This window comes from Pseudopipra pipra, chromosome 2 (genome assembly GCF_036250125.1).
Source record: "Pseudopipra pipra isolate bDixPip1 chromosome 2, bDixPip1.hap1, whole genome shotgun sequence".
In the NCBI taxonomy this organism is placed as follows: Eukaryota; Metazoa; Chordata; class Aves; order Passeriformes; family Pipridae; genus Pseudopipra; species Pseudopipra pipra.
The window spans coordinates 101,870,518-101,891,293 of NC_087550.1; the positions used below are offsets into that span (position 1 = coordinate 101,870,518).

Consider the following 20,776-nt stretch of genomic DNA (forward strand, 5'->3'; position numbering starts at 1 on the left):
AGGAAAAATTATGGAAGTCGACATACTATGGGTGTGATGATGCACAGGAAATATCATGAGAGTAGTTTAAAGATAGTAAATCAATATTAAAAATATCTAAATATTTTTTGATTCAAAAAACCCATAAAATCATTTTGAGATTGATTATTCTTATATCTATTTATATACACTCTGTATTTTACGGAAGCATCAGAAAGATCAACTTTTACAATTATTTTTTAAAAGCCTACACACATATGAAAAAAAGGGACTAGTGAAGAGAAGTAAATATCAAAAGGGAAAAAATCTGTTTATTTCAAAAAGATGCAGATCTGTGCACATCCACTAAAATGCAATCTGAAAGACTAATCTTACATCCATACTTAACTAGAGGCTTGTTCTCATTTAACATACAGTTTTCAATTATCAACACATCTTAATTCACAGCATCTGCATATAACGTATTGGAAACACCATTTCTCCTTGTGCCTGGGGGATGGAATTTCATTGCAGATTTTGGAGGACCCTCTATAAAGGTGTTCTTTGGGTGTTCCCTCCACCTACACACCAGAGGCTCTGCTCTGTGCAAGACCCGAGTATCACTCTCGCTTTGGTAACATCTCCTCGTTATTTCACAATGATCACGTTACCTACAAGCACAATTTAAACATTTTAGATTTTTTTTCTGTTATTTTATAAATTTCTAACTACACTCATTATCTCAGTTCATTTTTTTAGTGCTGTGATTATTTTATTTAACTTTTTCCATGTCACCCACCGATTTTTTTAAAACTGTAAAAATGGTTCAGAGACATCACCCTTACCCCACTGCACAAGGCCAGAAAATGAATCATTCCTGCAGAGAGTTCTGCGTAATACAAGTGGTGTTAATTGAGAAACAGCATATTTGTGGTCAAACCAGTTATGGATTAAGTTTTTATGGCAGCTTGTACAGAATGTTTTTTAATAATCATCTTTTTATAAGAACTCCAACCACCAGTGATGGGAAGCAGCAACATGGTGTGTATTCTTGTACTTCCTAATTGTATGTTCCCACATATTAATGAAATGTATCCATTCTTTATGGAAAGGTTAATAAACCTCTACATAAACTTTACATTGGGCTTGTAAACAAGAGTATAACAAGGTTTTATTATGTTATTCATAAGTACACAATGTTCCACAAAAGAAAAAGGTATTTTGAATAGGTTTTGACAATCTCTTTGATTTGTGTTTGTAGATGTTGCAGGAAACCAAAAAGAAATAAACCAGAATCAGTAAAATATTATTACAAATATATATATAACATTTCCCTGGAGTGATAATTAGTATTTTCAAAAAGTTGCTAGAAACTTGAATGTTTGGGAAAAAAAAAACCAAACACCAAAAAAAGAGTGACTTACAAAAGTAAAATATTATCTTAATTCCACCCATTTATCCTTAATCCATATGGCACCATTTGAGTTGACCTCCACTTTTAATGTAGAGCTCAAAAAATTCAGAATGTAATACAACACATTGTATGTTACATATCGAAGGCTAAAAATTCTAGTAAAAGAAAATAGTCTTTGTATATGGCGTTTATTTTACATTACCTTTCTGTGTTCCGTGAAAACATGTTCAATGAAATTATGTTTGTGGAATTACATCTCTAACCAAACAAGACAAAGTTGTGTTTTAAATACTACCCTTCAAGGGTTTGGAAACAATATTTTCATATTGCACAGTGTTAATATTAATACAGTGTCTGACAGTACACAATACTCAAGAGGCATAAAATTTAGTCATCAGTGATGCTTGGAAAATAAATGAACCCAGTGCATTAGACAAGGGGGAATTTTAGAGGTGGTTAACAGAAATGAGATGAACGCCTCCTCTCACACACTGGCACGCTGTGCTGCCTCTTGTCCCAGGTATACATTGCTCAGGAATCATAACAATTGCAAGGAGCCACATTTTTTTTTACCTCTCCGTGAAAAGCATCCACTTAAGGAATACCTTCCACTTAAGGGATACCTTCCTAAGATTCCTAAGATTTCACTTGCAGAACCTGACAGACAGTGTCTCAGATGTTGTGTAGGTGAAATCTCACACTCTGAACACTGTCTCTCCCAGAGATGGACTGAAATGCCACTTTGGTCTTAAGTAAGGGGAAGGAAAAAGAGAAAAGGGGAAAAAAAAATGGTGAGTAGGAGGTGAGAGGGCAGAGAGAGTGATCAAGCACAATGGTACTTGTTAAGCCCTTCAGAGATTTCACTCTCTCTCACACACGTTACTTCACTTTGGCACAGTCTGCTGGAAGAGTTTTCAGGCCTGAGATGTTTCTGAAGGCTGTATTATCTCTAAATAATACTATTTCTTCAGCTATGTACTGAAAAAGCTGCTGTAAGCTTTACACCACTTTCACACACGTAAGTGAACTGAATAAGTTTAGCACCTCTGAAAATATCAAAAAAATCATTATGAAATTTTCATTTAGCAACAGGAGGATCAAATCTGACTAAGGAAGAACTTCAGAATAATAATGCTGTGCAAGCAAAACACTGTCACTGGGACACAACTATTAGAAATAAGTCTCTGAAATTTACATGGTAATGGAGTTTACAACTAATTTCAAGTGTCATTTTCATTTGAGGACAGAAAAAATGTGTTTTGTTGGGTTTGGAGTTATTTTGAAAGAAGTCTTACAATAAAGATCACAGTAAATATCACGGATTAGCAGGGACTACTGTAAGCTAATAATGTTTGTGTTTTGCTTTTCCAAATACCACTAAAGTTTAAATCACTTTCTGAAATATTCAGAAAAATCCTGTGGTTTTGTTTCAAAGGTTTTTAACACATATAAAAACCCATGTTCTCCTCCCAGCTTTAAGTGCAAAGAGACGTCTGTAAATTTGCATGAATTCGAAACTAAACTAAAAATATCATCCTAAATTGAGGTAGCACATTTAACCAAGTTTCTTTCCAAGAACACCAGAAACTGAAGAACTGCACGAGTAAGGTCTCTGTCAGCAAGAATTAAACTCTTCAGTGACTGATGCATTCTTCCCTCACCACTCGAGCATTTTAGGAGCTTGGAAGTTCTTCTTTAACTCTTCTTTTTTTTTCTCGAAAAATACTGTTTAGTCCATGCACCTTCAGGTCCTGTGGCATCTATTGCAACATCAATAATGGAATCTGGAGTCATCCACCTCAGAAATGCCAAGAGAAGGAAGTTCAGAACAGCAAAAAAAGCAAAAATACACCCAGTCACTGGGCCACAGTGAGACATTAGTCTGTCAAGTCGTTCATCCATTGGTAAAACCAGTTCATCTGCAACCCTGTCATACACCTAAATGGGGAGGAGACATAAAATAAGGTCTTAAAACAGGTAACTTAACAATGAGCTAACAACTGTATTGTGTACAATGTGAGTTCCATGCATACTTCTGCCAATTATATGAACATTTTTCCTAACAAAAGCTTTCCTAACAAGGGTTTTTTGAAGAATGGGCTACATAAAAGAAACTGAAATCTAGGCTAACTTCTATAAAAACTTTGCAATTCAAATATTGCTTGAACTTACAAAATCATAAAATGAATTGTACTGATGGTACTTGAAAATGATAAACTGGTTGTACATGATACTTCAAGGTGGCTTACAAGAGATATATATATAAGTGCACTACAGTGTAAGTAAGAAGCATGTGGTTCATCTGTTCTCTCCTTCCTAAAACACAGGAGCTGAAGTCAAAAGTGACACATCTCCACAGGTTTTTGTAACATTACTGCAGTTACCATTCTTCACTAACGGCAGAGGTTTTATGCTGAAGTGCGGTTCTAATTCTGAAATACCATTTCAAAACTATGAAAATTAATTTTCATTACAATGACAGCTTATGTAAATTCAGCTGTAGTTCAGCCTTCTGGCATTAAACCACCTCTCATAATTTTAAACCCCTTGTTAGCACGTGGCACACAAAACTTAGTCATGACCTGTCTTTACATTTTCATACATCTTATACAGCACATTGTCCGGTTATGCCAGAAAAGTTACTTCATGTGAAGACTCGAGTAAATACATGAGTAGAAATCTAACTGAAGAACTAGGCTGTTCTTCACAATATTTGTCAGCAGTTACGGCATATTAAAAAATACAAATAGAAAAAACCCCACGTATCTAGGGAAGTATTTGGGGAAAACAAAAAGCATCTTCTGAACCTTTTAAAACCGTATATGTTTGACAAGAAACCTGTTTAAAAATTACACTGGAAGATTACATAGAGAATGTACATTGTAATATTTCAAAGCAGAAGCTGTTTCAGAAGTGTATTTTATGAAAATTTAAAAGAAGTGGTTATACATACTTTCTCAGTTCTCTCTGCAACGTTCCTCCATGTATAAAATGTCTTTACTTTATTATGAACAGTTTCTGGAGATGGAAGTGTTCCTGATCTGAGTTGGGCAATAGCTTTTTCTAATCCATCACACAAAGATTTCACGGAGGGCTCACATAAAATAATGAGATTTTCTGGAAGCACTTCAGGAATCCCGCCAACTCTTGTACTCACCACCTTGGAAACAAACAAAAGAAACAGTACATATGCAGGACAGCAATAAAATTGTGTGGTGGCACTGCTAATACAGTGTTTAGATGCAGCACTTGAGAAGAAAAAAAACACGCTTTGGGAATTTGATCGGTACGTGAACTCCAGCTGTAGGCCCCAGAAAAGACCTGGCATAGCAGATAATCTTTAACAATGTCCAGAGTGATTCTTTGGTGGCATGATAAACCAGAAGACTTGGTCTAATGAGTGCTTATGAGACATCTTTCCTGAAGGTGTTTGTAACAGTACAAAACTAAATCCGTGTAACCAGGTTTTGGACTCTTCCTCCAAAGTCCCTCATAAAATATGTTACCTCTATTTGGAGAGGACAGTTTTACCACATGCACTTTCAGTCTATGCCCTCTAGGCTACTGAACATTTACAAGAATTTATTTATCAGTTCAGTAATTTTAATCTGAATTATTATTTTTAGAAGGAAATCAGAAATTACTAAGACTCACATTGTGCAATTATCTCTAAAAGCAGGCAACAAAAAGAAACTGCATAACTTCCTCACCTCTAAAGAGGAAAACAGATGACAAGGGAATAACTACCTACCACAACTAGGTTGTAACTGCCATCAAAAGATACTGAAGTAAAAAAAAAATAAAGTCACTCATATTTTCTATGCTTCCTGTAAATCAGATACTCATATCAGTCTGTCTTTTTAATAAAGTTTCTTCATATTTTAATGTGAAAATTTAAGTTCTTTATGGCTATTGATTTGACTTCTTTTAAGTTGTTAATCTGAGTTGTAAATTAGCCAGAAAGGACTTTACAGTTCTCTCTCTCTCCAACTCTTCTCTTGAATCCCTACATAGTCAGGCAATTTTTCTGCAGCTCCTCTCAAAGCAATGTCAAAGCAAACATTTGTAACCATCAACCACCCCAAAACTCTGTAAAGGAGTACATACAAAATAGCATTTTGGAGAGGCAGTCTGGCTAGTTAGGGGAACTGAGAGAAGACCTAAGTTTTATTTCCAATTCTGCACAAATTTATTCTCAAAGCTTAAGCAGTTTCAATTAACCGTTCTGTCTCAGCTTCCAGGTGATCTGTAAATGGGGATAATATTTGTCCACGTTTTTAAAGACAGTCTCAGATGAAACCAAATGTTACAACCACATATTATTTGATTGTGACCTTTGTTTAAAATGGATAAATGCTCTCTAGACACTGAGATTTTTTTTTTACCTGTAAACCACAGCTTGCGGCTTCCACAATAGCCATACAAAAGGCCTCAGTGAGGGAAGTGTTGAGAAAAATGTGTCCCTGGACTAGCACATTTCTAACATCCTGGTGTTCCAAGGCTCCAAGAAGACGTACCCTGCATATAAGAGGACAGAAATAATAGAGATAAACACTAAATTTGGACTGTAATAGTGCTGTACAGTGTTACATATACTCTGAAAAAGGTACCAATGGTTCACACTTGTACAGTGAGAGGATGAACAAAGGCACCTTGGTTCCATTTTCTCTAAATTTTTCCAGCAATGGAGAAACAGAAGACTGCTTTTTATTGTCAAACTGAAAGAAACTTCTGAAAATAAAGTTGAGGGGAGAAGTTGCTGTTATAAGGACAACTGCCTTCAAAACATTGCTACTGAGCTTTCCAGTTCTGCAAGAGCAAATGGTTTCCTTCAGTTAATAACTAAGATTTGTCAAATGCATTGTTTAAATTTTCACTGTGAGGTCTGATCAATCAGTCTGAGGGGGAAAAGTATTTATGATCAGAACCTATTATTTTTAAGAGATACCAAAAAACAGCAAAGAGTAAGAGGAGAATGATACTGAAAAATAATTTTATGAGGGGAATCATTGATGGAACTACAAAACAGGCAAGAAAAAAAATAGAAAAGAAAATGAAAAATTAAGAACATAAAACTGGCTTTGATCATGAAAAAAATACATAAATGCATATGTATCATGGAAACATTTTGATAACACGGTACATGTTTGTAATACCCCAAGAGCATTAGATAAGCTCTATGCCAAGGGTTTCATAGTGAAATAAAAAAAATTACTAGTAGTCACCATCACAGCAGCAGTGACAAAAATGAGCTAACACCTTTGGCCACACAGTAATATGTGATCCAAGTATAATGGTTGCAGAGAGGAATATGACAAATTTATATCTAAGTCAACTTTTCTATGACTTGAGTGAAGGTTCATTTAGAGTCTATTTTTATTAATCATCTTGCAGGATCACAGTCCCACTCTCAAAGTCTTCAGCGAGTGTCTGGTCTATTTTCTTTGCCTTCAATAAATTTCATCTTCGCCAGCCTCAAATTTTCAGTTTTTTTGGGGAGAGGGTGCAGGCAGTTCCCCACCCCTGAAGTACATTGAAAGGTCATAGACATTCACAAAAAACAAACCTGTCATGGAGCTGGTATCTTTCCCGGACTTCTTCCAGCACGATTCGTTTTGGTCCTTCTCCTCCAACTAAGAAGTGTAACTCTGGATATTTCTGACAGAGCTCAGGAATTATACCACTAAGCAAATCTATACCTAAGAGTAGAAAATTAAAGGCAAGCAGTTATTGTACTTGATTTCAGAACTTCTCATGATGTATCCCACTGCAATAACTCTATTCAAGAGTAGGGGAAAAAAGTCTCTTGAAGACAGTTACACTGTTGTATATAAAATTATGAAGAAAACCCACAGTTTTTGATCTCTTAAGAGACAAATATGAAAAATCACTTAAGTTGCTGTCACTTCATTAAATAAAAAACTATTAAAACACTTCTAACAAAATAGATTAGGGCCTAAATCATATGTCCAACATAAGCCAAACCTTCCATTTTATAAATTGCAATTTTCAGTATCTTCAATATTACAGAAGAAACAAAACTCTGAACCAACACACACAAACCAAAATGTACATTTCTTCTTCTTGAGTGCACAGACACAAAAGATCAGAACGGCCACCTCACCACTCCCATTGAAAATTCCATCCATGCCACAGACACAGTATAAGTGGTACCTAATCAAAACCTTCCTAAAAAAAAAGAACCCAAATAAACTCACATTTTAACCCCCATTACCTTTTCTGTAAACAAGTCTGCTGACAACAACAATTGTTACTGTACTGTCATCCCTCCTTGACGGGTCTGGAGTAAAGTCGGTGGGATCGACAGCGTTGGGGATGACAGAGACTATCCGAGGGTCCAGAGCCGCTCGCAGCACCGTGTTCTCCTTACTCGTGTAGGACACGCAGATGATGTGGTTGGTGTCGCACAGGGACACCGTCAGCAGCTTGTTGGTCAGCACCGAGCTGACATCAGCGAACCCGAAGAGGGAGTGGTCCGTGAAGACGGTGCGCAGCCCCATGGTCTTGGCGTGGAACAGCGCGTCGTGGGCCATGGCGGAGAAGGAGCTGTGGGCGTGCACGATGGTCACCCTCTCCCGCACGAAGATGTACCTGAGCAAGGGCAGGCTGTGGAACAAGGTGGTGGCCGTGGACTGGTTGTACATCACCTTTAGGGGCAGGTAGTAGACTTTGAGCCCGCTGGTGAGATAGCGGATGCCCTTCCTGTGGCCGTAGGCGTGGGTGACCACCAGGACCTTGTGGCCGCGCTCGATGAGGCACTGCGACAGCTGGTACACGTGGCTCTCCACGCCCCCCATGTTGGGGTAGAAGAAGTCCGACACCATGCACACGCTGTGCGCCGCGGGGCCTCTGCCCGCCGTCCCGGGCCCGCTCCTGCCGGGGGAAGGAACCACAAGGCGCCATCACTCGCCGGCGGCCGCCCCCGACGACCCCCGGCCCCCGAACTGCCGGCGGCACCGCCGGGCGCGGCCGCGAGGCCCGCGCAGGCCGCACACACCAGGGGGCGGCGCCGCGGCCCCTTGAGGAGTCCGGTCACCCCGGCGGCCGCCCCGGGGGAGCGCGGGGGCGGTGAGGGCGGGGGGACCGCGCACGTACCTGCCGGCGGCGGGCGCTCCCTGCGCGCTGCCCGGCGCCATCTCGCCATTGCCCAGTCACCGCGGCAACCGCGCGCGCCCGCACCGAGCCGCGCCGCAGCCAATCACCGCCCTGCGCTGCGTCACGCGGGAAACGGAGCGCCAATCGGGGAGAGGGCACGTGCCGGGGGCGGGGGCGCCGCTCGTCAGTCCCGCATCCCGGGGTCCCGCCCTCGGGCACGACCCTGGACAGTTGTCAAAAAAGTGTAGTCCGGAGGGATGGAAAGAGGTGAGCGTGCTGTAAAGGGAAGGAATTGCCTCACAATTCCAATGGCTTTGCCCTGCCCTCAGTGGAGGAGCTCTCCTGGAGTGCTTCTGTTTGGCTCGATCGCAGCTGGATCCCCCGAAGCATTCTCGATTCTTCTGCCACAGGTGCTGGACGCTTGCTGTCTCTAAGTAAACAAATATGATTTTTACAGGCGGCCCAGGAGCTTAAACGCTGGGAAAGCACCTGAGTTGCGTGACTTGTGCTCTGACAGCCCAGGCTGGCATCGCCTGGCTGTGTATTCCTGGTCTTCTGGAGGAGCTTTGCCATCAGCCTTTTGCAGCTCCAGCACCAGCCTGACTGCTTCTGACTGCCAGGAAGGGTGTGATCTCACCAGGCTGGGGTTGCTCATGCCTCTCCTGTGTAGTCCCACAATTATGTTTGGCAGGTCCTTCCTCTTGCCAAGATTTCTGATACAAATTTTGTCAGATTCAATTCTGTCATCACTCCTGTGCAAATATATGTGTCATGAGTGACAGTACAAGCTGACCTAGGCTGGTGTGCTGGCTGGATTCCTGGTTAGGTTGAAGCTTGGACAGACGTGGTTTGGAAGCATTGATCCTGAAATAGAAAATGAAATAAAATTTAGCTATTTAGCGATGTAAGTGTGACTTTGCAAAATGTAAAACTGCTTAAAAGTTTCTGCCCAAACTGTGGGCAATTGAGATAAAATAGCTTAGAGAATAGGGAAGGCTTTTTAGCATGTAGAGAGGGGTGGAGAACCTGAAACTGCTTGACATGATAAAACTTTATGTAACTACTCTATAATGGTAAGAATAGGAGGTAAAACTAAACGTCTATTTAGATAAGGCAGACTGCAAAAGAGTGTGTGTAAAGATAATTTTAAACTTGCTACTTTCAAACTATATAAAAAGCTATGGTATTTCTTAGCTCAGTGGAGTGCACTGGGGAGAACACCTGCCCCTTTGCATTCCCCAGCTGTAATAAAAGTGCTTTTCAGATTGGCAGAGGTTTCTTTGAATCAATCCCACAAAGAACCGAGGAGGAAATCAGGCAGTTCATTCTAGGGACTGAAAGACATGAAAGACACTAGTGTGTTGAATAAGAAAAACATTGCTTGTTGTTTGAATTTTTCTCAAGTGTTCAGAAAGGCGGGACCAGTATTAGCAAGTCTGATTTCATCATCGGATGCTGCTCTGGTGTGGCAAGAACCTGAATTTCGGGGTGAGAAGCTGCGTGTGAGGCCAGAAGAGGGGAAGCTTCTCACCACCAGCAGCAGGGTGTGAAAGAAGAAGAGACTGAGAAGCAAGGAGCCTTAGGGATCCTAGTTCTTAGAAGAAACTGTATCCTGAGTGTAAAGCAGTGGCCTTAAATTACATCTATGAAGAAAACCCCAAAAATATCATCCAAGTAGTGCCAGGAGAAGGAGGTTCTCAGCTGCAGCACACCACGATGTAAGCCCTGGTAAATGATGGTGGTGACCTCCCTTGCTGTCAGGCTGCCTGAAGAATCAAGCTGTCCCAGTCACCAATTTTAGATGTCAGAAAAACAATGCTTATGGCTTTAACTATTAGGTAAATGTTGGGGTTTTTTAGACTAGTTCTTTTTCTGCACTCTCTAAAGAAGATGTAATTTTTGGTATGCAAGCTTAAAAATCCAAAGAGAAATCATAAATGGTAAATGACAAAGCAGCCCCTTTCTTCAGTGAAAGAAGTGGGATTTGATGTGTTCCATAAGCTAATGCTGACCCACTACTGTGCAAAGCCAGAATGCTGGCACTGACCTACAAAACCTGCAATAGGACAGGTCCACTTAATCTTATAAACCTCTTTTTATGCCACAGCAGTTGTAATTTTTCGTCCCTCTATATTTGTCTGAACTTTGGAGGGAACTTGGCACTTTCCCAGCAGCTGGCCATAGGCTCCACATGTCTTTCTGAAGGAGATCAGGTAAAGTATTGTGGCCAAGCCTTCATGCCCCTGGCCTGGCATGTTGGCTCTGGTGGTCTGACACCTGTATTCTTCATTAAACATGTCCAGTTGTGCCTAATGTCATACCTGTCAGTGCTCCAATCAGTCTCCCTATATCAGCAGCCTTCTCTGGTTATCATGTTCAAGGGACCTTGAAAAGATGGTCTACCAAGGAGCCTAGGAGAAACCTTAATGGATAGGAATCTTTTCCACTGCAAAGTTGGCAAAGGTGCTGCTAAATTTTCTCTCCATGGTTGGTTCAGAAATATGGGGTAACAGATTTTTCACTGTCTGTGGTGTTGTGTTGCTTAGTAAGAAAATTGTCACATATCCTGGACAGATCCAGAGTCTGTCCTGCCCTGATCTGAGGTGGAACTGATATCGAAGGCACCAACAGCTGAAGAGAGAATCAAATTTTCTTACTTTCTAAATGCTTGCAGTCAATGTATTCACTCCCTCATTTAAAGCACGTACAAGGTCAGAGTGAGGCTGTGGAATATGTAAAGTAGAGAGTAAAGATGTTAAGCCAGTGACAGCACAGTAATTGCTGCTTCCAAGCCTGGTCCTTGAATGCTCTCTAAAGCATCCTCATAAATTGAGTTAATGGAGAGAGAAGATGGAGGACACTTAAAGAGACTCCTGTGGCTTTGTTCTGGTAGCACATGCCATTGTTCCTCAAGGAGACCACTTCACTGTTCTTGAAATTGTATGGAAACTTTTTGCTGGTACTCTGTGTTATCACCTCCCGCTCAGCCTCCTCTCAGGCTGAATTTGCTGCTCTCACCCCCAGTCTGGTGGATGATGTTGCTCCTATTGCATGTCTGTATGGAGCTAAACCTGTCACTATTTGGTGAAGAGGCTTTGCTGTGTGTTATAAGCTGGTGTATTTATTTACCCTTAATAAGCCTAAAGCATGCATATTTATTATACAAAACATTAGTAATTGACAGAAACAAGCCATCAGCTGTTCACAACATAGTTCACAACAGAGCTGTGAAGCAGTGCTGTTCTAGAGCCTGATGCCATGGCAAGGGAGCTGTAGTGCTCCTGAAAAAGAAATCTTGTGACATGGAATAGTGGTGTGCACAACCAGATAGCAGTGTTTTTTCCTTGGACATTTTCTTTCCATGATTCAGGAAAGCAGAAACTGTTGGAAGCCCCAAATGAAGATCAGTGAAAAATAGTACTGCTGAATTGAGAATTGTGGCCTATAGATGCAGCATAGACTGATTAGTGATAGCAAACAGGAGAGAGCCAGAGACAACCCAACACCTTGTTTTAAAAACCACAGTGTTTGCAGGTTTTGATCCTGCTGGAATAAATATGCTCTAAAACAAGGAGGAAAGCAGTATTTTAAATCTTTTTGCTGAAGAGAAAGGACAAACTGTCCTTCCATTTGGTTTACTTTTATAGGGTAAGGCTGGAGAGCCTGTCACTTCTCCTAAGATTCCTGCTTAGAAGGAGTGAGGGCCCAAGTGTCTACCTCAGTGGTTGTTTTCTGGTGCTAGGAAATAGCAGAATCTAACAGGTTTCTCTTGTACCTTAAGAAGGTTGGTTTTGCCTGGTTTCCTCTGGGTACAGGCCCTCCTATTACCTGGCTGCAATACCACTCACAAAGCAGACAAGAGAAATCATGATTTTCTCATTTGAGTACCTGGATTTTCTTACAGACTTTCTCCCCTGTTCATGGAATTCCATAGAAGCTGGCTGAAATGACATGTTAATGTACTTCTAAAATAGAGGTTTCAAGTTGAAAGCTTAACAAACTGCAGTGTAGTCCATGAAGGAAATTACCATTAAACACAAACTGGAAAAAGGGATTCTTTTCTTTAAGCCAAATTTCTCTCTTCAATGCCAGAAAAAAGGGTTGTTTTTCCATTTTAAAGACACATCTCCCTTCCAAGCAGGTTGGAGTTCATCTGTAGCAGATGAATTTGCTAATAGAAGGGAGCAGTTGATTGGCAAGGCTGTCCCTGTTAGATCTCACATCTGTATGTAATCTGTGCCTCTCACACACGCCCCAAAGTCTGAATCACTCAGTCATCCTCTGTGTACTAAAATGCTCCTCCCAGAGCCCAGAGCATTCTCTTCCCTCTCAAATCAGGACAGTGAAGGTAGGGAAGAGCATGAGGGCTTGGGAGCAGCTAAAGAGTACATAGAAGGATTAGCTTCCGCTCCTCTGGGCTTACAAACAGGTTACATCTCTGACCTTACCAGGACAGGACAGCTGCTCACAGTGCACTGACAGTTGCTGAGAATAATCCTCTTTTACACCAGCTGTGCGTAAGTCATTTACCACTTCCATGCAGGAGCCATTTGGGTACCTGAGCACTTGGTTCCAGAGTCCTTCCTGGTCCCTAGCTGGAGCAGTCATTGCAAACAAAGCCTGGATGGTGTCTGTCTTCTGCCTTCTCAGATGAGGCGGTGATCCAGCCTGAATACTCCTCAAATGGGGCAGAAAAAGATTCCTGGGCACACAATGCAAAGTGATGGCTGTGCTCTCCCCGACATTTTAAGTCCATCGGGAGGACTGGTTGCTTTTGTACTGGCAGACCTGGGGGATATCTGTCCTGCAGCCAGCATACAACCAGTATCAACTCTCTAACAAGCCATCTGACTAACTTAACAGAAAAAAAATTCTGCTTGTGTCTGATTTGTATCAAATCAGGTATAGTAAGACACACCTGGTGTCAATTATGAAGCCACAGCCTATTGACCACACTAGACTTGGTTTTACTTGTTTTTTTCCCCTCAGCTTTACTAGATTTTACTGTCTGTTTAGCTGGAGATCTAAATTTCTGTTTGTGCAGTCTTGAGACCACATCAAAGTACTTCAGCACTCAGGCATCAGCTGTATTAGAAGAGAAGGCCTGTTCTAGAGATCTCTTTGTACCTCTAAGACTGTACTTGACAAACTCTTTTAAAAACTCCTGGGAATCTGTTTTGTAGAGTTCTACATTCTGTGAGTCAATACAAATGGAAGTTCCAGAACTGTCAGATGGGTTTCAGCACTAAAATGCTAACAAAATGGGTTTAACTGAAAGTTCCACAAGTATAATGACTTCTTGGTGGAGGTGGAAAAAAGGTGCAGTGACAACAGTAGATGGAGCTGTTGGAAACTTAAAATGTGTTTGTCCTGGTGGCAATGCAAAATATTCTCAGAGCATTAGTGTAGTACCTGCCTGCATTGTATAGTTTGTAATTTAAAGAAAACCAAGTTTCTTACGAAAACTAAGCGTGAACTATCCAATATTTTGATAGTTTGTATCCAAATTCAATCTGTAAAGCAAGAATAATTAATTATACTTTAAAATCCATTAAATGAAACAAAGATTTCTTTAAGTTGATAGGATTATTGTAGCCATGACTATCTACAGATAAAAACAAAATGAGGTCTGTGGAGAAAGCAGTAATTTTTATTTGACTGTTAGAACTGAGAAGACTCAGAGAGACTTACAAGAACACAAACCTTTGAGATTTGAAAGGGAAGCCACAGATTTCAAGCCTTTTGCAGGTTGGAAAGTACTGCTCTGAGGTTAATTTAATTAATGTGGAGCAGGGCAAGGTGATAAGGTGATTGGACTCCAGGGAACAGGTAGAAAGGCATGGGTATTCTTAGCTGTGTAGTTTTAAAATGGGATGGACAGGTAAATGGCAGATAGAGAGACCAGATGACTTTCAAGTGATTTTCATTATAATGCCTTTGTAACTGAGCCACAGGACAATACTGCCATTTATTGTGGAGACAATATCGTTAAGAAGTGTTACATAGTTCTTGTGGGTGTGTTAACTTTTCCCTTGTGTTTCATCACCTGTATTGATGATTTTATTCTGAGGACTGAAGATAAGTAATCACTATGCAACTGTATTTGAGTGTTTAAATATATTCTGAATGGTTAGTCCGTTCATAGGGAATAAGAAGTGCTTTCCCAAGAAACAAAAGTACATGACTGTGTGTAGACAGTCAGATCTGGGGTCAAGGGAAAGTTTTGGATAAATGCTTTGCCAGTGAGTCACCTCACAGAAACTTATGGGTTAGTCTGTGTATCTTGCATCACAGTTTCAGCTGGACCTGTGATACTAAGCCACACGTTAGAGATACATTCTTCACCAATTAAAATAGCACTTAGCATAAAAACATGGAGCAAAAGACTAGGTGAAGTGCTTCCTATTTTCTTGATGCTTAATTTGTAATCACACTCAATAACTGGATATTTTTTGTATAACTACTGTTGTAATTTTAAATAAATAGCATATACTAATGCAGACTAGAATTAAATAATTGACTATTCAGCCATAAACATTTTAAAGGTAGCTTTAGATGTTTAAGAAAGGAAGCAGTTCACGCTAAGTTATGAATCCTCAATGCTCTCAACCTGGAAGGACCTTTCACATTGAGTAGTATTGTAAAGTATGATAAAAGTGGAAACAATGAAGGGTGTTAATGGCATAGAAGTAAAAATGCAGATCAAGCCCTGCCACATCATTTTGTGTACTCATTTTGCTTTATTGGCTAAAGGAGCAGTTTCCTTTTATCTTAATTTAAAACAGACTTTTTACCCCTGAGTTAAAAGTTTTTATTGAGGTTTTCAAGTAACTGCTGATGTAGGAGTTTGATAAATAAAATGAATGGCAGTACATCGCTTGTAACCTCTGACAAACAAACTTTGGGGTTTTTTTGACATAGACTGTAATAAATGAAACGTAAATTCACTAGACCTGGTAACCACCTTGTAGTTCCAGAAAGACCAATTCACTCCACAAGTCCAGAATTAGAAGGTGACAACGTATTTGATATTTTAAAGTTGAAATGAATTTACCAGTTATTTAAAAAATACAAAGGAAACTGGCAGCTGAACAAAACCACAATTTTGTTTTGGGTTTTCAAGATTTTCCTTTCCTTTTTTTTACACTACTATAAAGCAAAATAACTCTTGCTTTAAATAGCATAAATCCTGGCTTACAGTGGTACAAGACAACAAAAATAAACCCAAGCAGATTCACTTTTTTTTTTGGCTGGAATAGAGAAAGGGCCTTTGCAAGTCAGCTGGAGTTGATGCCTAAAGGATACATTTAGATTTATGTGTTTGCAGTGTGTATGGGTATGACAGGATTTATATGTGCTGTCAACCTTCCTATGAATAATGCTTGCTATAAGCAATGTCACAGTACATGACCTGTGATGGCTTTTGAAGTGAATGATAGCAGTACTTTCAAGATGTGCTTGAATTTCATCAGTGTCACCAGCATTTGGTAAGATCACACATACCGCTGTCCTTCTGGAAGTCAAGTGCAATTTTTGCAAGTAGATGAATATTTCCTGACCCCTCCAAATGTAATATGCATATTCTGATCCAGTTTTTTCCTTGCCCCCTTCCTGCAAAAAGCTCTTGCAAGTGAAAGCTAGCTACTCATAAAAACTGATGGTTTTATAAACTTCATGTGTGTTTATTTAGAATTAACAATTATTATTTAAGTACCCTCATTTCTATTAAACAAATAATAGAAATATCATATTAAAGACATCCCTCACTAAATGGAAATTAAATCGTACCAAAACAGGAAGTTTTAGCATTATTCTTCTGGTTGTGAAATCTGTAAATCCTGTCCTTATGCTTAAAAAGCAAGTCATGCTAATGCAGTAAATAAAAGGCCTTTCCAGCTTCAAAGTGAACGTTCCACTGCTCAATAACCTTCCCCCTGAGAAAGTAATTTAGTCATAGGAGCTAATGACATCAATCAAAAAACAGATCTGCTATGAATTTTGTATACCTCATCTAAGTCTTCTGCATTGTTTTATTAAATACTTCATTAAATTCTGTTGTATCAATATGAAAGATAACATAAAGCATTTCTATTTTAAAGTTTGTTGAGTATTTTTAACAAAGAATCCAGAATTTCATAAATAAAATACCATTATGAGCTTTTATAAATCCTCATCAAATTGTCTGTTTGTGTTTCCATCTCCACCCAGAGCCTCCTTTTAGTCCTGGTTTTCCACATAAAGGATTTATGGCTATGCCATGGTGTTAAGTGACATCCAGATCTTCTTGGGGCTGTGGCAGTGAAGACCATCACATGACACTGGCATTCACAACATTGTGCTTAAACTCTTGAGCTTTTCCATGTAGTATTTCAGTAAATGTTACAAATATGCAGTTACAAATATACTCTAGCTTTGGTAATTTTCTAATGATACGGGAGAGGAGTGGAAAAGAGCAGTGCCCTACAAAGCAAAGACTGGCACAGGGCCTTAGGAGCAGATGATCTGCTAGGGTGGGAATTCATTGTAAAGGAAATACACTGTAAGATGCCTGTAGGTTATACCAGAGTTGACAATCATATTTGGAACATAAAGAAGTACATTCATGGGGCCAAGAACCCCTAAGAAGCATGAAAGTCATAAACTTGGTAAAAATCTAAGTGTTTTGGCTGCTTAGATCACTCTTGTTAGTGACTGCTACCACAGTTTCCTTTTTCATCTTCACAGTAAGCCTAAAACCTATTCTTAATCCACAAGCTTTCTGGCACATGACTCCTGAAAAATGGAAATCCCTCACAAGTAGAAGAAAATGTAGGGGGTTATATGTGAAAATAACACTGAATTTTATGTTGACCTTCAGGTGTTTTTTTGGTAATCACACGTTTTCTCTTGTTTGAGCATGTTTTTATCTGTCCTGGTTTTGGGTGGGATAGAGTTAATATTCTGCTTAGTAGCTGGTACAGTGCTGTGTTTTGTATTTAATATGAGAATAATGCTGATAACACACTGATGTTTAGGCTGTTGCTAAGTAGTGCTTACTCTAAATCAAGGACTTTTCAGTTTCCCATGCTTTGTCAGTGAGCATGAGAAGCTGGGAGGAAGCATAGCCAGGGTGGCTGACCTGAATGGGTCAAAGGGATATTCCATACCATAGGATGTCGTGCCCAGTATATAAACTAGGGGAGTTGGGAGCGGGGACAGAGTGCTCATTGCTGCTCGGGGATGGACTGGGCATTGGTCAGTGGGTTTGTTTTATATTGTATTGTTATTGTACATTACTTGTGTTTCTTGAGTTTTATTCCTCTCTCTCCTTTCCATTACTACTAGTATTAGTAGCAGCAGCAGTATTATTATTATGTTTTATTTTGTTTCAGTTATTAAACTGTTCTTACCTCAACCCATGAGGTTTACCATTTCTTTCCAAATCTCCCCACTAGGGTGGTGGTGGGGTGACTGAGAGGTTGTATAGTACTTAGTTACCAGCTGGGTTTAAACCACGACACTACTAAAAATATTTGCCTAGGTGTTTAATGAAGTAATCCACAGGATTTAACAGCAAAATTTTGAGGCTTAAGGTTAAATTCACCCAGAGGCTTAGACTGAAAGAAGCCTGTGGACATGGCAAGATCTCATCTCACTCCATCCCATTGCGATCTTCAGCCCTGCATTGGACCTCCAGGCACAGGTCTGTTTTTCAGTGGAATGGGGATGTGTGAAAACCTCAGAGCAGGGCTTACAGTGGTGGCCAGTGATGGTATCTTTCCAGCCTAGGTATCCTAATGGCTATTGCACTCTCCTGGGTTAGGTGGTTCGTGTCCAGATCCCTCTCTGTCTCTGTCAGAAAAGCTTTTGAATATTGGTTTTCAGCCCCTCAGTGACTGCTTTATGTAACAGCCTTCTGGAGTTGAAGCAGACTTAATTTTCTCTCAGGTAGGAGCAGTTCAGTTTTAAAAAAGGAAGTTAATATATTCACTGGTCAGGATAGAAAACTGAGGAAGCCTCTACAGATCAACACTGACAAGACTGAGGAGTAATTAATACAGGGTTCCAGCTGCTAAACTTCAGTTTAAGCTAGGAAATGTAAAAGCTTAATTTCTTTCCAAAGAATTTTGCTTTACAAATACTTTTGTATGGTTTTGCACAAGGATGTATTTTTAGTCTATATATCTCTGGTGCTACACATTAAGTGTCAGGTTTGCCTCTGCAGCTCCCTGGCTTTCTGAGGAACGTGCTAATGGTGTAGCCTACTGGCAGTCCAGCCATTTGGTCAGGGTGCCCCCCCCTGAGCCAGAAGAGAAGTGATGGGGCAGTTAATTCCTTCTATGGACCCCTGTGTAGCTCAGGGAATTCACCAACCATGCACATATGTTTGAATTTAGATCCTCTTGGAGGAACAGGAGAAATGTAAGGGTGTGCTTCTGCTGCCAAGCTGCTTCACCTGGTATTGCACTGGGGTCACATTGCCCCTCCTGTCCATGCAGAGTGCACGCTGGGGGCACGTGTCCTTCACTCTGGAGGAAAACTCAGAAGCAGGCGAGCCCAGGCCAGGCCAGTAGGTAACCCTGCTGCAGGGCCCCCACCCAGATGCTCACAGGTCAGACTATGTTGCTTGGTCAGAGGATCCCAGTTCACAGAACAGGTAACAAAAACAGCCTGCAGATGTTTTTGTGCAGATCTAGATCCCAGACGGCTTAGGAAGCACTCAGAACGCTCATTCAGAATCAAATCCTGAATTCCTTAGTGAGACAAAAAATATGTTAAATTGTTTGGTGCTTTCTCCAACAATCCAATCAATTTTACAGGATTTGGCTCTAATTTTATTTTAAAGCAATCTATTTTTCCTATATAAATAAAAAAAAAAAAAATCTCAGTTGCACATCAAAAAGCCATTTCCTACTCCCTGTGTTGTGTCAAGCATTCCATCCCTGTAGGTTGTTTCATTTACTCTGTTCCCTTTGTTCACAGTGCAGTGTAGAGTTGGAGAATTCTGCAAAGGGAGAAAATTATTCAGTCGTCAAAATTACCGCTTCCAGTTCAGGATTATTGCTCATAATATTTTATCTGGACAGGCTCACACCAGACTTCAGTGGCTCAGAAAGTAATGCTGCCCTGGTTAAAGCATTGTTACTCAGGCCTCACACTGGTGTGAGGAATTTCAGTGCAAAGGAGATATTTTCATAGAACTGTAAGCTAGAAGGAAAACCATCTTTTCGTGAACTGTGCTTTTCCAAAATTCACTGAAGAGTTAGCACTAGTGTGGCTCTTATCCCCTTAGGGAGATTAACACACTACACCAGGAACAAATAAATAAATCATACATGGCTGTCAGAGAGACGTGGGAAAAGGATTTTTTTTTTTAGTGAAACTATTGGATCAAGTGACCTTGTTTCGACCTGGATTTGGGCAGAAGCCAGTCCCGGTGGAACAAACGTAAGAAGGCTATACTTGAGATGGCTTTGGGGTTTTGCTTATTTTCTTTTTGTTGGGCAGAGTTTTAAAATAACAGAGAAAAATCAAATCCATTTGAATAACTGATGTATTTATTTTCTTATATACACTTAAATATGGCACATCTGACAGTAGTTGTACAATAGACACAAAATGATAATCAAAGCTGGACAGTAGATCAAATAACTCAGTGCTGGACCTATTAGAAGCCAAATCTGTACACTGAATTTCTGAAGAAAGTTTTACCCAGGAGCTGCATTGGCTAAGGATTCAGAGGCTAAGATTATCAAGTCTCAATTTCTGAAAGACTGGCTGGAGACTGTGTCTCTATTTCCAATATACCAGCTTCATCTTCCATAATGTAACATCGAACTGGCACTTTCCAATCTTTCTTCCATGCAGCCAGCAATTCACTGGCTGTTACCTCTTAGAGAACAATTGCCAATATCCCAGAGGATTCACTTGCAGTTAGTGATTACTCTAATAAATAAATGCAGACTAGATTAATTCTTCTGCTATTAATGTGGAAGATGTTCATGTTTACTATGGTTTGAAAGTCAGTGACAGCTACTTTGCAAAGCAGTGAATTCTTGAAGAATAGGGGAAGCTCAGTCAAGGAGTTTCTCTGCTTTGGGACCCATGAGAACCTCTCTTCTCCTTCGGACAACGACAATGCTTGGAACACACTGGCTTGGCGGTTGGGCATGTTCTGGGTTGGGATGGACATCTGTCTTCACAACTGTTTGATAAAGGAGAAAGAAAGCAAAGAGAGAGAAGCATTGTAATATGATAATTCTTCACTGTCACATTCCTCAACTTTTTCATCATTGAACACTGCAATGC

At 40.2% G+C, this 20,776-nt stretch overlaps 2 protein-coding genes across 2 annotated transcripts in view; both read right to left on the bottom strand.

Moving 5' to 3' along the window:
• Positions 1–264: 264 nt before the first annotated feature.
• PIGA (phosphatidylinositol glycan anchor biosynthesis class A) lies at positions 265–9,082 on the bottom strand. Its single transcript, XM_064646668.1, has 6 exons — positions 8,489–9,082; positions 7,608–8,266; positions 6,939–7,071; positions 5,758–5,890; positions 4,326–4,532; positions 265–3,310 (listed from the first exon to the last, which is right to left on the bottom strand). The coding sequence occupies exons 1-6, from the start codon at positions 8,527–8,529 to the stop codon at positions 3,068–3,070; spliced, it is 1,416 nt and encodes a 471-aa protein (XP_064502738.1). The 5' UTR covers positions 8,530–9,082; the 3' UTR covers positions 265–3,067.
• A 10,921-nt stretch (positions 9,083–20,003) lies between these two features.
• Positions 20,004–20,776, bottom strand: part of VEGFD (vascular endothelial growth factor D) — a 29,797-nt gene continuing 29,024 nt past the window's right edge. The window contains exon 7 of the mRNA XM_064646672.1: positions 20,004–20,672. Coding sequence (XP_064502742.1) covers positions 20,546–20,672 — 127 coding nt within the window. The 3' untranslated portion in view covers positions 20,004–20,545. The remainder of the gene's footprint in view (positions 20,673–20,776) is intronic.

Coding starts and splice junctions, on each gene's coding strand:
- PIGA (XM_064646668.1), bottom strand. CDS start 8,529: ATGGCGCCGGGCAGCGCGCAGGGAGCGCCCGCCGCCGGCAG. Junction 8,267..8,488: donor GGAGCGCCCGCCGCCGGCAG/GTACGTGCGCGG, acceptor TTCCCCCGGCAG/GAGCGGGCCCGGGACGGCGG. Junction 4,533..5,757: donor CCGCAAGCTGTGGTTTACAG/GTAAAAAAAAAA, acceptor TTTGTTTCCAAG/GTGGTGAGTACAAGAGTTGG.